The sequence below is a fragment of the Megascapheus bottae genome, chromosome 29 (genome assembly GCF_031878675.1).
Source record: "Megascapheus bottae isolate mThoBot1 chromosome 29, mThoBot2.hap1, whole genome shotgun sequence".
NCBI classification, from domain to species: domain Eukaryota; kingdom Metazoa; phylum Chordata; class Mammalia; order Rodentia; family Geomyidae; genus Megascapheus; species Megascapheus bottae.
In genome coordinates, this window is record NC_143537.1 from 14,401,580 (window position 1) to 14,417,791 (window position 16,212).

Below are 16,212 nucleotides of genomic sequence, written 5' to 3' on the forward strand. Positions count from 1 at the left end.
AATGAAGATCAGAAATTTTCAATAATTATAATACAGTGCATTTTCTGCCACTGGTGAACTACAGTACAAAGAGCTACTTGGCCATGGAAACAAGACAGTATCAGATTTAAAATTACAAGTAATATAACTATATACTACATTACATACTAGTTTTTAGAATTTGAAAGTTAAAATCATTATGACCTAATGAGAAAAGAAATGACAAATAATTTTTTCATTAAAGTATTGATCCTATTGATAACTCAGCTTATCCAGTAGGAAAGAATTAAAGTAATATACTTTGCAAACTTTTTTTTTTCTTTTTGTTTTTAAACTGCAACCTCTCAATTGCATTCTCTCCTCTCTTGTTTCCACAGCTTTACTATAGACTCTAGCCACTATGGCACACCAACTAGACTACCCACACAGCACATTGCAAACCTGCAAAGAAAGAGGCACTCCTGATCAGGCGGAGCGGACCCTGCTCAGAGAATGCCCGCCTAGGGCTGCAGAACTGTGAAAGACCTACATGGCAAAAAATGTAAAATACACATAAAAGAAAGGGTTGTTAGAGAAGCCGCAATGCATCTGGGCAAAGGTGAGGTAAGGAAGCACAAAAGCAGACCAACAGATATGATGAACACCTCTAACCTAATAAGAATAACTCAAGTCAAATTTCTCTTTGGTGGGGGGAGCAAAGTGGTTTCCATTTTATCCATGGTTTGCATCAAACTATTATTTCATGTCTATTCATAAATAAATTCATTTATTATAATAAAAAACATGCTTACACTATAGAAGGAAAGTATTTTAAATATTTAATCCTTTCTAATGCAAAGCAATGTTTTTTTGACAGTGCAAAAAGCATCACAATGATAACCTTATTAGGCCAATGAAATTTCTTTTTAAAAAGTTAGTTTTACTATTACAACATTCTCCTACATCTGCCAAAAGAACTCCATTACACTTAGCAGAAGAGCAAGAAGCAAATACAACAGGAATCTTAGTGACATTAAATAAGCACAAAACTTTTTTTTTTCTAACCCAATCGTAAGCTAAAAAATAATAGGAAAACAATGTTCCTAGACTAAGAGCCAGCTGCTATGAAAACATCATGTCAAAACTTTGAAGTGGCGGGGCACTGGTGGCTCACGCCTGCAATCCTAGCTATTCAAGAGGTTGAGATCTGAGGATTGAGGTTCAAAGCCAACCCAGACAGGAAAGTCTGTGACACTCTTATCTCCAAATAACCACCAGAAAACTAGAAGTGGTGCTGTGGCTCAAAAGGGCAAAGCGCTAACTTGGAGCTAAAGAGCTCAGGGACAAAGCACAGGCCAAGAGTTCAAGCCCCACAACCGACACAAGAAAATTTTTTTAAGAAAGAAAAGGCACGAATACAAGTTCATCCATAGTTTAATAAGTGCTGTCCACTCTCAAGGCAACTGTAAAGAACTTAAATTTAAGATTTTCATACACTACAAGATACAGTTAGCAGTAATTTCACCAAGCTTTCTAGGCTAGAAACTTGAGAAATAGTTTATCATTTTAAAATTAGTAAAAAATAAAACAGTTAATAAAACTACAAATAAACTTCTAATCTAATAAGTCTTTAAAAGAACATCCTGTTCACCCCTGTCTGCTCATATAAACTAGTGGCCACAAAAACGAACACTATTTGAAAAATGATTTTTTATTGAGCAGATGAGAATATAATGCACATTTCCAAGTAGGTACCAGATTGTCCTTACATATCTTACAAAGATGGTAATTTCTGGGGGGTGGGGGGGAGGGTAATGGGTACCAAGACATGTGAAAGGGTATCGATGTATGTGAATTAATGCACCTTCTATCTGGCAAATATCATGTAACCCTTTTATTAATTACAATAAAAAATTTTTTAAAAAAGATGGTAATTTCTTCACCATTATACAATGTCTACTCTATTATAAATCAATTTGCGTGTAATTTTTCAACCTTGTTGAAAACTTTTCTTTATTTATTGATGGAGTAAAAAATTAACATTTGTTAATTTATGTGTTAGTGGTATAAAAAGTTTTAATATCTTCTATGTAAATTAAGAAATATTGGGGCCGGGAGTTTGGCCTAGTGGTAGAGTGCTTGCCTAGCATGCACGAAGACCCACGTTTGATTCCTTAGTACCACATACATAGAAAAAAGCCGAAAGTGGTGCTGTGTCTCAAGTGGTAGAGCTTCTAGCCTTGAGAAAAACCCAAGAACAGTGCTCAGGCCCTGAGCCCAAGCCATGGACTGGCCAAAAAAAAAAGAAAGAAAGAAAGAAAAGGAAAAGAAGCTACTGATCTCTAAAAGATTTTAAGTGGTATTAAACATTTTTCATACCTAAAAAATATGGAAAAGCAGGGCTTTTTGATAAGTCAATAGTGTATTAGGGGAAATGACATCTTAGTGTCATTCATTAAGTTCTTCCTAAAATTATGTCTCATTATGTCTCTACTTCATTGTCCTTTAACATTCTGAAATAAAGCCTATAATATTTTCCCATTACCAATAAAAAACTGAAGATAAGTTAGATATAAACTCAGTGGTTCTCTTATTTGCAGATATTGTATTCTAATAAAAGAAAAATGTGTTTTCCAAATAATCAGATGTTATACAAAACTGATTTAAATGACTGTACTTAATAATATATGAAATTATTTGGTCTTACGGCAAACATTTTTGGACTATTTAAAAAAAAACACTTTAAACTCCTGTTATATTGTTTACTTTTTGAATTCATAAAATCAAAGGAACTATTTACCTATATTTCCAAGCAGTCCATTAATAACTGTATTACTGTCAGCCTTTAAAGTATTATTGTCCTGATTGATGAATTCAAGACTATCTTGTAGCCTATGGGACAGGAGGAAGAAGGAAGAAAAAAAATCCAAATCCATATTATGCTTTTGATAACAATTTGTACATCCTAATGAAATTTTAACTGCAAACCCCCTTTAAGTTTCCTTATTAATATTATAAATATAAAGTACAAACAACAATTACATAAATACTACAGCCTGAAGGTCAAATTCAGCCTGCTAGAGGTAAGATTTTCTAAGCGCACAGTCATTTATATACTGCTAGGATTACTTGAATGTTACAATGGCGGGAACCGAGAAACTACAACACACTATGTAGTTCACATTTATTACTATTATTTTTCTTATTATTTTTTGGTGGTGGTGTTAGGGTTTGAACTGAGGGTCTGCACTTGCTAAGTTAGTATTCTCTACTACTTGAACCATGCCTGCAGCACTTATTGCTTTGATTATTGTTCAGTTAGGGTCTTCACAAGTAGCTGGGATTACAGGTCAGAGCCACTATGTATACCCTAAGGTCAACTCAAGTGTTCACTATATATATTGGTCACTTGTGGGGCTTGAACTCTGGGCCTGGGCACTGTCCCAGAGCTCTTCAGCTCAAGGCTAGAGCTCTACCACTTTGAGCCACAGCACCACTTCTGATTTTCTGGTGGTTAATCAGAGATAAGGATCTCATAGACTTTCATGCCCAGGCTGGCTTTGAACCATTATCCTCAGATCTCAGCCTCCCACTGGCACCTGGCTGTCCATATATTTTTTTTTTTTGCTAGTCCTGGGGCTTGAACTCAGGGTCTGAACACTGCCCATGGGCTTTCTCAAGGCTAGAGCTCTACCACTTGATCCACAGCACCACTTCCGGCTTTTTCTATGTACATGGTACTGGAGGAATCAAACCTGGGTCTTCATGCATGCTAGGCAAGCAATCTACCACTACGCCAAACTCTCAACCCCTATTCACAATATTCCTTTCCTTTCTTCCTGAATATAAAAACCTACAGGCACTAAAAACTCTTATTAAGAGTCTCCTCAACGCTCGAGAGAATTCAGTATATTCTTATTGCTTCCTGCTCCTTTACATCCTCGGGTGTCCGTCCCTATGACTCCAGAGAGCCATCGAGCCCTGTTCTGTGCAGCACCTGCAGAATACATCTCCAGGATCTACTATCATCTAACCCTAACTTTAACCTTAACCCTGCACTTCATGTAGTAAGTTCCAGTGCATGATCTAATGTCCTGACTCCAGGCCTGGCCTGTTTCAGCTTTATTAATCTTGGCATGTTTATAATACCTTACAGCTATTATCATATACTATACACACTATATACAATGGCTGATACAGGCCATTCCTGTCTACAGAGTTAATTCTTCAGGGAATCTAAAAACTGAAGAGCACAACATTATAGAATCTCACTCAGCACAGAACTGAAAGACTGGAAATTAGCTTTGATGGAAATCACCTGAGATGGTTATTTTAGGAAATAACTTAAGATGGAAATGCACTTATTTTGTTTCCTTCCAGATATATTTGTTAGCAAATTCTCAAAACAGAAGTCGTGTGTTTATGTTTTTTCAACTAAAGATGAGGTTGCAAGCTGGCTTCCAAAAGCTTTCAACTAGAATAATAGACATAAAAACAAACAAACCAACAAAGAAAAAAACCTGTCAGGCACTAGGGGCTTAGGCCTGTAATCCTAGCTAATCATGGCTTGAAGCCATCCTGGGTATAAAAGTCCCCATGAAATTCTTATCTCCAATTAGCTGCTCAAAAACTCCAAGTGGTGCTATGGCTCAAATGGTACAATGCTAACCCTTGAGCACAAAGTGGCTCAGGGACAGCACCCAGGTCCTGAGTTCGAGCCCCACAAATGACAAAAAAAAATCTGACTTTGTGCAGGCATTGTGGCCTACACTTATAATCTCAGCATTTGGAAGGCTGAGGAACGGAGGGTCATAGTTTAATGCAACTTGATCCACATCTACAGGGTGAAAACCCATTTCATTCAGGAAAAAAAAGGGAAAGAAATCTAAATTTGTGGTATAATCTTAAAAGCACTTTTACTTTCATTTTACACAACTCAAGCAATCCATTGCACCCTACATCCACAGACACTTACGTATTAAGACTTCCACAGATACTGCTGCCAGTGCGTGCAGTGAAAACTTTGCTAAGCATGAGCTGTGGAGGGGAACTATAAAACAAACAGAATGTCAAAGAGAGGTAAAAATTAAAACACAATGATCTGTTCATATATCTGTAAATAAAAATGTGTAAGTCACACAGCATAAAGAGATAATTCAAAGTATTCATTTATTTGAATTCTTCTGAGTGTAAGTCAGATACTTTACATAAGCTATACTTTGATTATTCCAAGTGCACTTTCCAGTACGCTTACCTTGTTACAACTTGTCTCCTAGAGACAAAGAGTAGCAGCAGAGCCACATAACAGTATAAATTGAGAACCTAACATTTTCAACTAGAGTAGGGATCATATGTAATTCTCTTGTTCTTGGTTTTTTTTTTAACTGAAAATGAAAAAATGGGTTCACTTAAAAAAAAATCAGGAACCTTGGTTATCTCATATTGTTACACTACCTCACTTTGTTATCTGATATATCGGATATATTTGTATTTGGTTATCTGAAATTGGATAGGGAACGGGGGAAAACAAGATGAGGGGTGGGGGAGGGGGGAAGGGAAATGGGGACCATGACATGTGAAAGGGTATCATTGTGTGGGAATTAAGGCACCATTTATCTGGCAAATATCATGTAACCCTTCTATTAATTACAATAAAAAATATATTAAAAAAAAATCAGGAAGCCTCTTACCGGATCTGATGAATTTTTAAGGTGGATCCTTTGTAGCTCATTGCTACTGAGCCAAACATCATCTCTCCAAGCATATTGGCATCGGAAGAGCACCGAGAACCCTGAACACATGAATAAAACAACATAATTTAAAACCTTAGGATGATTTAACAGGTTATTTAAAAAAAAACATCAGTTATCGTTATCCTATATAATGGTTAACCTTAATTGAGAAATGCCTAGGAAATTTCACCTCTGGGAAAATGATTAGATTAAGAGAACTGTGACTCAATCAACGATTGAACAAGTGATGGTATTATTGGGAGTGAAAGGTAGAAGGTGGGCACTAGTTGAAGGGTATAGCTCACTAGGGGTGTGGGTTTTTTGGGGGAGGGGATGGAGGTACAATGGATTCTTTCTATATCCCCTTCTCTCCTTTCTGAATATCCTCTCTCTCTGTCTCTCTGTCTCTCTCTCTCTCTCCCTCTCCCTCTCTTTCTCTCTCTCTCTCTCTCTGTCTCTCTCTCTCTTTAGCGCACACATACACACACTGTCAAGATGTTCTGACCAATTACATGGGGCCAAGTATCTTTGAGCTGAATCCTTTGAACTATGAGCCAAAATGAATGAATCCCTCCCCCCCAACCGAGTTTGCTTCTCAGCTATTTCAGACACAGCAATGACTAGCTAACTCACTCCTAAGAGTTGGGTTTGGTTGTTGTTGTTGTTGTTGTTTGTTTGTTTTGCCAGTCCTGGGGCTTGAACACTCAGGGCCTGGGCACTATCCTTGGGCTTTCTCAAGGCTAGAGCTCTACCACTTGAGCCATAGCACCACTTCCAGCTTTTTCTATGTATGTGGCATCCAGAAATCAAACCCGGGTCTTCGTGCATGCTAGGCAAGCACTCTACCACTAGGCCAAACTCCCAGGCCCCACACCTAAGAGTTTTAATTCTTCCTTGTATGCAACATTCTGCAACTTGATATTCTTCATTTTTGAATGTTTGTAGCTAACTTTAATGTAACCCAAAAATCTAACTAATGGGGAAAGTGGTAGAAAGGGGGGACAACATGTCCCCCGAAATTGTATTGAATACCTGATTTATGAAATGATAATCCTACCATATAACAGAGCATAGGCCCAGAGTTCAAGCTCCACGACCACCCCCCCCCCCCAAAAAAAGGGCCAGGAGTTTGGCCTAGTGGTAGAGTACTCGTCTAGCATGCACGAAGACCCGGGTTCGATTCCCCGGTACCACATACATAGAAAAAAGCCAGAAATGGTGCTGAAGCTCAAGTGGTAGAGCTCTAACCTTGAGAAAATCCAAGGACAGTGCTCAGGCCCTGAGGTCAAGCTCACAACTGGCAAAAAAAAAAAAAAAAAAAAAAAGACTTCCCGTGCTCTACTGATTCACTACATCTATTAAAATCCTAATAATATATTTTACAAAAATGGAAAAATATAATTCACATGGAATTACATAAGACTACAAATAACCAAAGAACCTTGAAAGAAAACAACAGGAGTTATCACAATTCTAGATTTCAAAATACATTACAAAGCTACAGTAATAAAAATAGTAATGGTACCAGCATGGGGGGAAAAAAAACAGGTAAATAGACCAATGAAACAGAATATAGAGTACAAAAATTAATTCACATCCATGTCAATTATTAATCACAAAGGTGTTAAGAACACACACAATAGAGAAGGGATAGGTTGATGCTGAAAAAGAGGAATATTCACATGTAAGCAAATAAAACTGGACCATTATATCATATTTTAAAAGTCAATTAACACTGGATCAAAAATCACAGAATATGTTCAGAGCATTCATTTTAGCAATGAAAGCACAGGTAACGAGAAAAATAGAGACATTTGGGACATCTAGTTAAAAAGCTTCTACACAGTAAAGAGAACAATCAGGAAGGCAAGAAAGAAACCTGGAAGGTAGGAAACATCTTTTACAACCCACCTATCTTGGAAGAGATCAGTCTCCAAAATATATAAGGAATTCCTAAACACTATAGTAAAAAGCAAAGCAAAACAACACAGCCAGGTGCTTGTTGCTCATGCCTAGAATCCTAGCTACTAGTTACTCAGATGGCTAAGGTCTGAGGATTGAGGGTTTGTTTGCCAGTACTAGGGCTTGAACTCAGGACCCTGTTCTATATACATATGTGTGTGTGTGTGTGTGTGTGTGTGTGTGTATTTTTTTTTTTTAAACTCAAGACTGGCGCTGCACAACTTGAGCCACAACTCTACTTCCAGGTTTTTGCCCATTAATTAGAGATGAGATCTTCTCAGATCTGTCTGCTCACGCTGGTTTGAACCTGGATCCTCAGATCTCAGCCTCCGGAGTAGCTAGGATTACTGGTACCTGGCTGGATTAAGGTTTGAAGCCAGCTCAGGCAAAAAAGTGCCTGTTCTAACACATACCAAATTATTAACATAATCATTACTATCGTATAAGAAGCCATTATTATCATTGCCTTTAATGCCTTATTTAAAAGGCCTATGCTGTCCAAGTACTTGTTGCTAAAGTTAATCAGTTATAACCCATGTAATTTTTTTTGTGGGGGGGGTCAGTTATGGGACTTGAATTCTGGGCCAGGGGGTTGTCCCCGAGCTCTTCAGCTCAAAGATACCACCCTACCCCTTGAGCCACAGCACCATTTCCTGTGCTGGTTATTTTTGAGATAGGATCTGATTTCCTCTTCAGGAATGAACCTTAGTAGCAATCCACCTATTTTAGGCATCCTATGGCAGCTAGAATTACAGTTGCAGGCTACTACACCTAGTTGTCACTTAGTCTTAGCCACTGTTCTGCATAGGCTAGCCTTGAACCACAATCCTCCCTACTTTAGACTCCTAAGAAGCTAGGATTACAGGATGATTCACTGTTATCTGCTAAGGCCTTATTTTGTAGAATTATGTATATTTCTGTGTATATTACTTCCAGTTATGTTCTAATTTTATATTATGGCTGAACAAAATATTATTCTTTAAACTTCAATAATGAAATGGTACAAAAACTAAGAAGTTCCAGGGTTGGAGGCTTGGATCAGTTGGTACAGTGCTAGCCAATGAGTGAAAGTATCAGGTACTAAGTTTGAGTCCTGATCTCAGACCATAAAGAAGAAAAAGAAAGAAAAAAAAAAAAAGAAATTGTGAGTTTGGCCTAGTGGTAGAGTACTTGCCTAGCATGCACAAAGACCTGGGTTCGGTTTCTCGGTACCACATACGTAGAAAAAAAAAAGCCAGAAGTGGTGCTGTGGCTCAAGTGGTAGAGTTCTAGCCTTGAGGAAAGCCGAAGGACAGTGCTCAGGCCCTGATTTCAAGGCTCAGGACTGGCAAAAGGAAAAAAAAAAAAAAGAAAAAAAAATTGTGACTGCCAATAAACATAAATTGAGAAAAAGGAGAAAAATATCCTGGGGTTACCCATATCTGTAACTCTGTATTTCTCTCTGAAGATTTCTCAGTATTTATGAATTTGCTTTCTTAAAAATACCTATCTTTAGTTGGGTACTGGTGACTCACGCCTGCAATCCTAGCTACTCAAGAGGCAAAGATCTGAAGATCTGGCTTCAAAGCCAGAGGGGTCAGAAGAAGAGTTCCCATGAAACTTTTATCTCCAATTAACTACTTTTAAAAACTAGAAATATCTCTGTGGAGCCAGGCACTCCACAGAGCTCATGCCAGTAATCCTAGCTACTGAGGAGGCTGAGATCTGAGGATTGCGGTTCAAAGCCAGCCCCGGCACTAAAATCCATGAGACTCTTATCTTCAATTAACCACCAGAAAACCAGAAATGGAGCTGTGGCCCAAAGGGGTAGGGCAGTAGCCCCAAGCTGAAGAGCTCAAGGACAGTGCCAAGGCCCAGAGTTCAAACCTCACAACCAACAAAAGGACAGAGACGGGGGTGGGGGGAATGAAAGAATGAATATCTCTGTGGCTTATAGGGGTAGAGTGCTAGCCTTGAGCAAAAGGGCTCAGAGATAGCTCCCAGGCCCGGACACCCAGGCTCCACAACTGACAAAAAAAAATTGCCTATCTTTATGGCCATAATAAAACTCTAAGGAGGTAAGAACGAGTCACTGTGATATTTCTGGTCCTAAGATGGAACTCAAACCTATCTATGAATGATAAACAAATGAAATTGGTACTCTTACCTGGTACTTAGGACACTGCTCTTTCACATCAGAGGATAAAGTGATGGAACTATCCAGCGAGGAAGAACTGTCTCCTCCTGGTTTCAGCTGACAGCATTTCCCAAAGACTTTAACTTGAGCATCACTACACAGTTTCTGAAACACAGACGATAGTCTCATTCATACTGGGATAAAGTTGTTACTATATGCAAAATATAGCAGAAAAATCTTTAGGAAAAACCAAGAATGAACGAGCTCAAAATAATCTTCCCAGGCTATCTACTTACATTTTTGCTATATTTAGTACCATTTTCCTTTATTCATAGCTAATTTACAACATTTGTAGAGTTTATAGTTCTTTTATCGACATGATTAAATCACAGCAATTACTCTACATCATGGTGGCATAAACAATATTTATTAATAATGTCTTAAATAAATTCAGAGTGGTAAAAGACATCTGGAACTACGCAGGAGCCAGAAATCAGGAGGATCTTAATTCCAGGCTAACCAAGCTATTCACAATGTATTTCAAAATACAGTGTCAAAGTTTACAGAATAGCTGTTCTTGTCTTCAATTTAGAGTAGGAGGAAATAGGGTGTTCTAAGACCTAGAGACTTCACTTGCTTTGTACCTTTAGACAGATTATTTTCACTTTTCTAGCTCCCATTTTCCACAACTGCAAAACAATATGTTTAAACAGATCTTCCATAAATATCCCAGTATAACTCTGCTATACTAAACAATACAATCATATTTTAAAAAAATCAAACTACAATTTCTACCTACACTGATAAGAAATAATGCAAGTGCTGTCTTTTTTAAAAAAAAAAAACCTCAAAACTAGGGTTTTTAATTTTAAACATGCTAAAGACATGTTTTATACTGACAAAAGTACAAAAATTGAAATTCTACACTCCTTAATTACTAAAATATACAACATTAAATTTCAAATAAATCAATAATGATACTCACTGATACTGATGTGTCCTCACTTTTTCTCTTAACACTAGAGTCAAACAAGACATTTCTCCCTCGTCTTTCACAGTCTTGATAAACTATCAGTCGAATTTGGCTTGGATCAAACTCTGATAAAGGCCAACTAGAAAAAAAAAAAAAGACACATCAGCATTACTTTAGGAAAGAGTCATTTATATCCTTATAAATAAAACCCCTAATAGATCTAGAAGTTACATTAGTACTAAAGAACATATTATAAATCTTTACATAAAATAGCACTACTTAATTTATATAGTTATAACCTTTTTGGAAGCTTGAATTCGGGGTCTGGGTGCTATCAATGAATTCTTTTGCTCAAGGATAGTACTCTTACCACTGTGAACCACAACTTTACTTCTGGTTTGGGGTGATTAATTGGAATCGTACAGGCTTTCTTCCCTCGACTGTCTTTGAGCCATGATCCTCACCTCAGTCTCCTTAAGTAGCTAGGATTACAGGCATGGGCCACCAGCACCCAGCTGTTGACCTTTTAGATGAAAAATAAAAGCAAACATACAGTATGGTTTACCCATACTTTAAAATAATTATTATTTTTCTTCAATATAGAAATGTGAAAGCACAAATCATTTTCAGTTTAAACAACAAGAGTTGTTAAAAGATACAAACAAAAAAGTAATAAAATAATAAAGTGTAGTGGAAATTCTCATACAATACTGCTGTCAATAAAAACTGGTATAATCTCTAGAAAATTTTCCCCCTCCCTCTCTCTCTCTACTAAAATTGAAGTTGATCCCAGCAGTTCCACTTAAGAAAAGTTTACTACAATAGAAGAATATTTATAATAGCCTTGTTCTTAATAACTTAAAGACAAAATATTCACCAATATCAGAATGGATATACACTTTATAGGTTATTGAAAACCATACCACAAACACAATATAGGTAAAAAAATAAGGATATACTGTGAACAAAATAGGTGACAAATTACTGACTGTATTTCTCCATTTATACATAAAGTTAAAGACAGCAAAGTTCTGTCTAAAGATGCATATGTAGTTTTCAAAACTACAATTAAAATGCAACTGATGGTATTGCCAATTAACCACTCAAAACTTGGAAGTGACATTATGGTTCAAATGGGAGAGCGCTAGCCTTGAGCATAAAGAGGCTTAGGACAAAAAATTTAAAAGGGACAGACCAGTACCTTATAATAATCAGAAAAGTGGTCTCATGGAAACCAATAAAGAAAAATACCTGATTTAGGAGTTTGCTCAGCAGTTATAATTAAAGACCATAAAGTAAGACTGTTCTGAGTGATAGCAAAAAAGACAGTCTGGACTTTACTAGGTGAGGAAATACAGCCTGGATGAACTTAATTGAAAAGGATGAAACAAGCTAAAAACAGTAGTTTTGAAGGAATAAAAACTGAGTTTGAGCAAGGATATGAAATTAAAGTAAGAATGAGTCTTTTTCCAATTTGCTAACAATTGGGCTCAATATATAGCCAAGACCAGACCAAGGCGGAGGACGAAACTGGAAGGCCGGGGTGTTCAATGTGTGGACTACTTCAGGAGTTCAAGCACAACTGACCCCCACCCACACACACACACAAAGGTTGGCCAATCAGAGAATTGTTTTTGAAATACATCAGACTTCAAGCTTAACAAAAAACCTTAAATAAACTTTTTTGGGGGGTCATTGTGGAGCTTGAACTTAGGGCCTAGGTATTGTTCCTGAGCCTCTTTAGGCTAAAGCTCTACCACTTGAGTCACAGCACCACTTCTGGGGTTTTTTGAGTCTCACAGGAAGTTTTCTGCCAGGGTTGGCCTTGAACCACAATCTCAGATCTCAGTCTCCTGAGCAGGAAGGATTACAGGTATCAGCCACTAGCACTTAGCACCCATTTCCCTTTGGTCTTATTTCATATCTTCTATGACATATATCTTCTTACAATTATATTTGCATTTTAGAAACTGTTCTTCCCTATGTTTTATTGAGGATGTCAAACTATTTTTTTTTTTTTGCCAGTCCTAGAGACTTGAACTCGGCTTGAGTATTGTCCTTGGGCTTTCTTAAGGCTAGAGCTCTACCACTTGAGCCACAAGCACCACTTCTAGCTTTTTCTATGTATGTGGTACCAAGGAATCGAATGTGGGTCCTCATGCATACTAGGCAAGCACTCTACCTCTGGGCCAAACTCCAGGCCCCACGTCAGACTATTTTTTAAAAATTTGACTCCAACTAAGGAATTTCAAAAAACAAATATTTTTCTTAGTCTGCAGTTTAATGTTCTCTTTATTTTAGAGGGTTCTCCTTTAAAATCCTTTCTTCTCTAGCTCCATTTCTGTTTTCTTTTTGTTTTCATTTGTGCCAGCCCTGGCCCTTGAACTCATCAAAAGCCTGGGTGTTATCCCTGAGCTTTTTTTGTTTAAAACTAGCACCCATTAATTAGAGATAAGAGTCTCACATACTTTTCTGAATGGGCTGGCTTTGGACCTCAGACCTCAGCCTCCTGAGTAGCTGGAATTTCAGACATGAGTCACTGATGCCCAACTTCCTATTTGTTTTCTTATTTGTTTGTTTGCTTTGGGTTTTTCTTTTTCTTGCCAGTTCTGGGACTTGGCCTCAGGACCTGGACACTGTCCTTGAGTTTACTCAAGGCCAGCACTCTACCACTTGAGTCACAGCACCACTTCCAGCTTTTTCTGTGTATGTAGTGGTACACCAAGGACTCAAACACAAGCCCTTGCCCATGCTAGGCAAGCACTCTACCACTAAGCCACATTCCTGGACTCCTTACTTATTTTTGACGAGGATTTTATTTTTCAATTTAAGGTATTTAAATGGTCCTTGGCCTTATATCAAAATATTATTGGCATACAAAAAGTAATATGCCTACAGCACATTACTTTTGGCTAGAGATTTTCTTTAAAAATGTAGTCTTTTAAAGAATAAAAGAAGGAAGATGATAATAAAAGGAATTTTTTTTTTAAGGGAAAGGTAGGTCACAGACTCTTCAAATGGTAGCAGCCACCCATCAGATGAAGTTGTCTAGTTTTCTGCTTGGTCAGATGAAGTCTAAGTTTTTTATTAGCACAGACCTTGCATTACTATCACAAGTTACACACTGAATTATATTAAGCAAATGTGATCTTCCATGATACGACAATATTGATTTTGCTTTCCACAGTTGCAGTTGGTTTTGTAAACAACGGAAACTCCTCTCAGAATGTCAAGTGGTTAATTACTATCTCCCCTATGTAGGGAAAAGATGGGATAGCAAGAAACATAATAGGGCCTCAATTAACACCAGATAAATTCAAGGCAATATCAGTAAAATTAAGAGCACATAAGCTATAAAAAAGAATCAGACTATGTTCAAGATACTAGTACAATGTCAATTTTTGAATTTTAAATATTTCCTTGGAGAAGTGGCACTGTGGCCCAGTGGTAGAGTGCTGAAGAGCTCAGTGACAGCACCCAGGCCCAGAGTTCAAGCCCCACAACTGACAAAAAAAATCCTTGGGAAAAAAAAAATACACTACTTTCCAAATATCTGCTATGAATGTTCTTACGTACACAGAAAGAAAAAGAAGTACAGCTAATGACAGAATTGTCAGATACATATGCCCCAAAGATAATACAGTATATGTAAGTAATATTTTAAAATGTATCTAATAAAACTCAAGAAGTCTTCTATTAAATACTGACTAAATTCAATTTTCTTGAAATTGTACTTTCAACATTTTATCACTTAAAATTAACTTCACATTTATTAAAGCAAATAAACTACCAGACTTACAACTATATTTGGGGTGATTTTTATGTTCACACATTTGAAAAAAAAAAACATGTTGGATTAAACTACACTAGTGATATCCTATTTCTATTAAAGCATCTCCACTTCCAAAATCCCTAAAAACTCCAGGTATGCATAACTCCCAAGCCAGGTTAATAATAGCAATGAACCATACTCATCTGAAACCACAAGACTGTCAGGTGACATTAAAAAAGAAGTCTGAATTTAACTCAAAGTCTTCTCTACATGGTAATATGAAAAGATTCAAACGAGTTACAGAACCAGGGAAGAATATGAGTCTTTAAGAAATCTCTTGCCATGACAAAACTTACTTTTCAAAGGAAAAAAAATAGTTCTACAGTTTCCTTTTTTGTTATTGTTGTTTTTTTGTTTGTTTCACTAGAGTCTAGGACTTTTGCAGACATAAAATATAGCTGTTTTTCAATTCCTGTCTGTCTGTCTGTCTTGGGGCTTGAACTCAGGGCCTAGGCCTTGTCCCTGAGCTTCTTGCTCAAGGCTAGCAATCAACCACTTGAGCCACAGCACCACTTCCAACTTTTTCTGTTCAGGTGGTAATGAGGAAAGGAACCCAGGGCAGGATTCATACACGCTACACAAGCACACCTACCACTAAGCCACATTCTATAAATGTATAACTAAGAGAATCTAAGTAATCTGTAAACTTAAGTGCTATGCTGGCAGATGTTACAGATGAGGAATGCCAACCTCATTATTATTACTTTTTAATTGTTTAAGTCTGCTTTGTCATTGTTTTGCTGCTGTGATAACATACCTGACACAAACGTTCCACAGGTAGGGGGGGGGATTAATTTTGGCTCATGGTTTTAGGGGTTTCACCTCTGTCTTCTTGATCCCATGTGCTTGGGCAGAAAGTGATGATGGTGGGAAAATGCAGTAAGAAGGTTCCTTACTTCATGGCAGCCAGGAAACAAACTCAGGAAGCAGTGGGTAGAAGCCAACACTTCAAGAGCCCACATAAAGAATGCTGAGGCCACTAGTGGCTCATGCCTGTAATCCTAACTACTCAGCAGGCTGGGATCAGAGGATTGTGGTTTGAGGTCTGCCCACACAAGAAAGTCCATGTGACTTCTTATCTCCATCCACCAGAGAACCAGAAGTGGTGCTGTGGTCCAAGTGGTAGAGTGCTAGTCTTGAGCACAAAGACCTTGAGTTCAAACCTTAGGACTAGCAAACATAGAAAAAGAAAAAAGTGTGTAGGTTTGTCTACTAAACAAAATTTCAAAAATGTGCCTCAATTCTGTTCATTCCAGTGAAGTCCAAGTACATATTCTTGGAAGCCACAGTATACTTATATTCTACCCTGCTGGCCAGGAAGTAGACAAGCAAGCATTAATGATCACGGCTACCAGAGGTCAGTACATAAACCAGCTCACTAATCGGAACTCTTATGATGAATTCAATGAGACAAGTCTAACACTAAACACTGACTTTGTAGAGATGTAGCCCAACAATAGAGCGCTTCCCTAATGTTCAAAGCCCTGAGTGACAATGCCCAGTAGTGGAGGAAATTTTTGTTTCAACAGATAAACTTCAATTAACTATGTCATATCACTTGGCTACTTCATGAAAGATATTTTTAGTTTAGTTGGACTGTACTCTTATTAGAACATACTCAGATCAAAAACCATTCCCC

General features: G+C 37.5%; 1 protein-coding gene across 2 annotated transcripts in view; it reads right to left on the bottom strand.

The window, feature by feature from the left end:
- Positions 1-16,212, bottom strand: part of Fnip1 (folliculin interacting protein 1) — a 59,702-nt gene that overhangs the window by 23,137 nt on the left and 20,353 nt on the right. Inside the window, exons 2-7 of one of the 2 annotated variants that reach the window (XM_090321133.1) lie at positions 10,754-10,880; positions 9,799-9,933; positions 5,649-5,749; positions 4,934-5,008; positions 2,759-2,850; positions 421-504 (exon numbers count right to left, since the gene is read on the bottom strand). In XM_090321133.1, coding sequence (XP_090177259.1) covers positions 421-504; positions 2,759-2,850; positions 4,934-5,008; positions 5,649-5,749; positions 9,799-9,933; positions 10,754-10,880 — 614 coding nt within the window. The remainder of the gene's footprint in view (positions 1-420; positions 505-2,758; positions 2,851-4,933; positions 5,009-5,648; positions 5,750-9,798; positions 9,934-10,753; positions 10,881-16,212) is intronic. The other variant, XM_090321134.1, reaches the window with a different exon arrangement.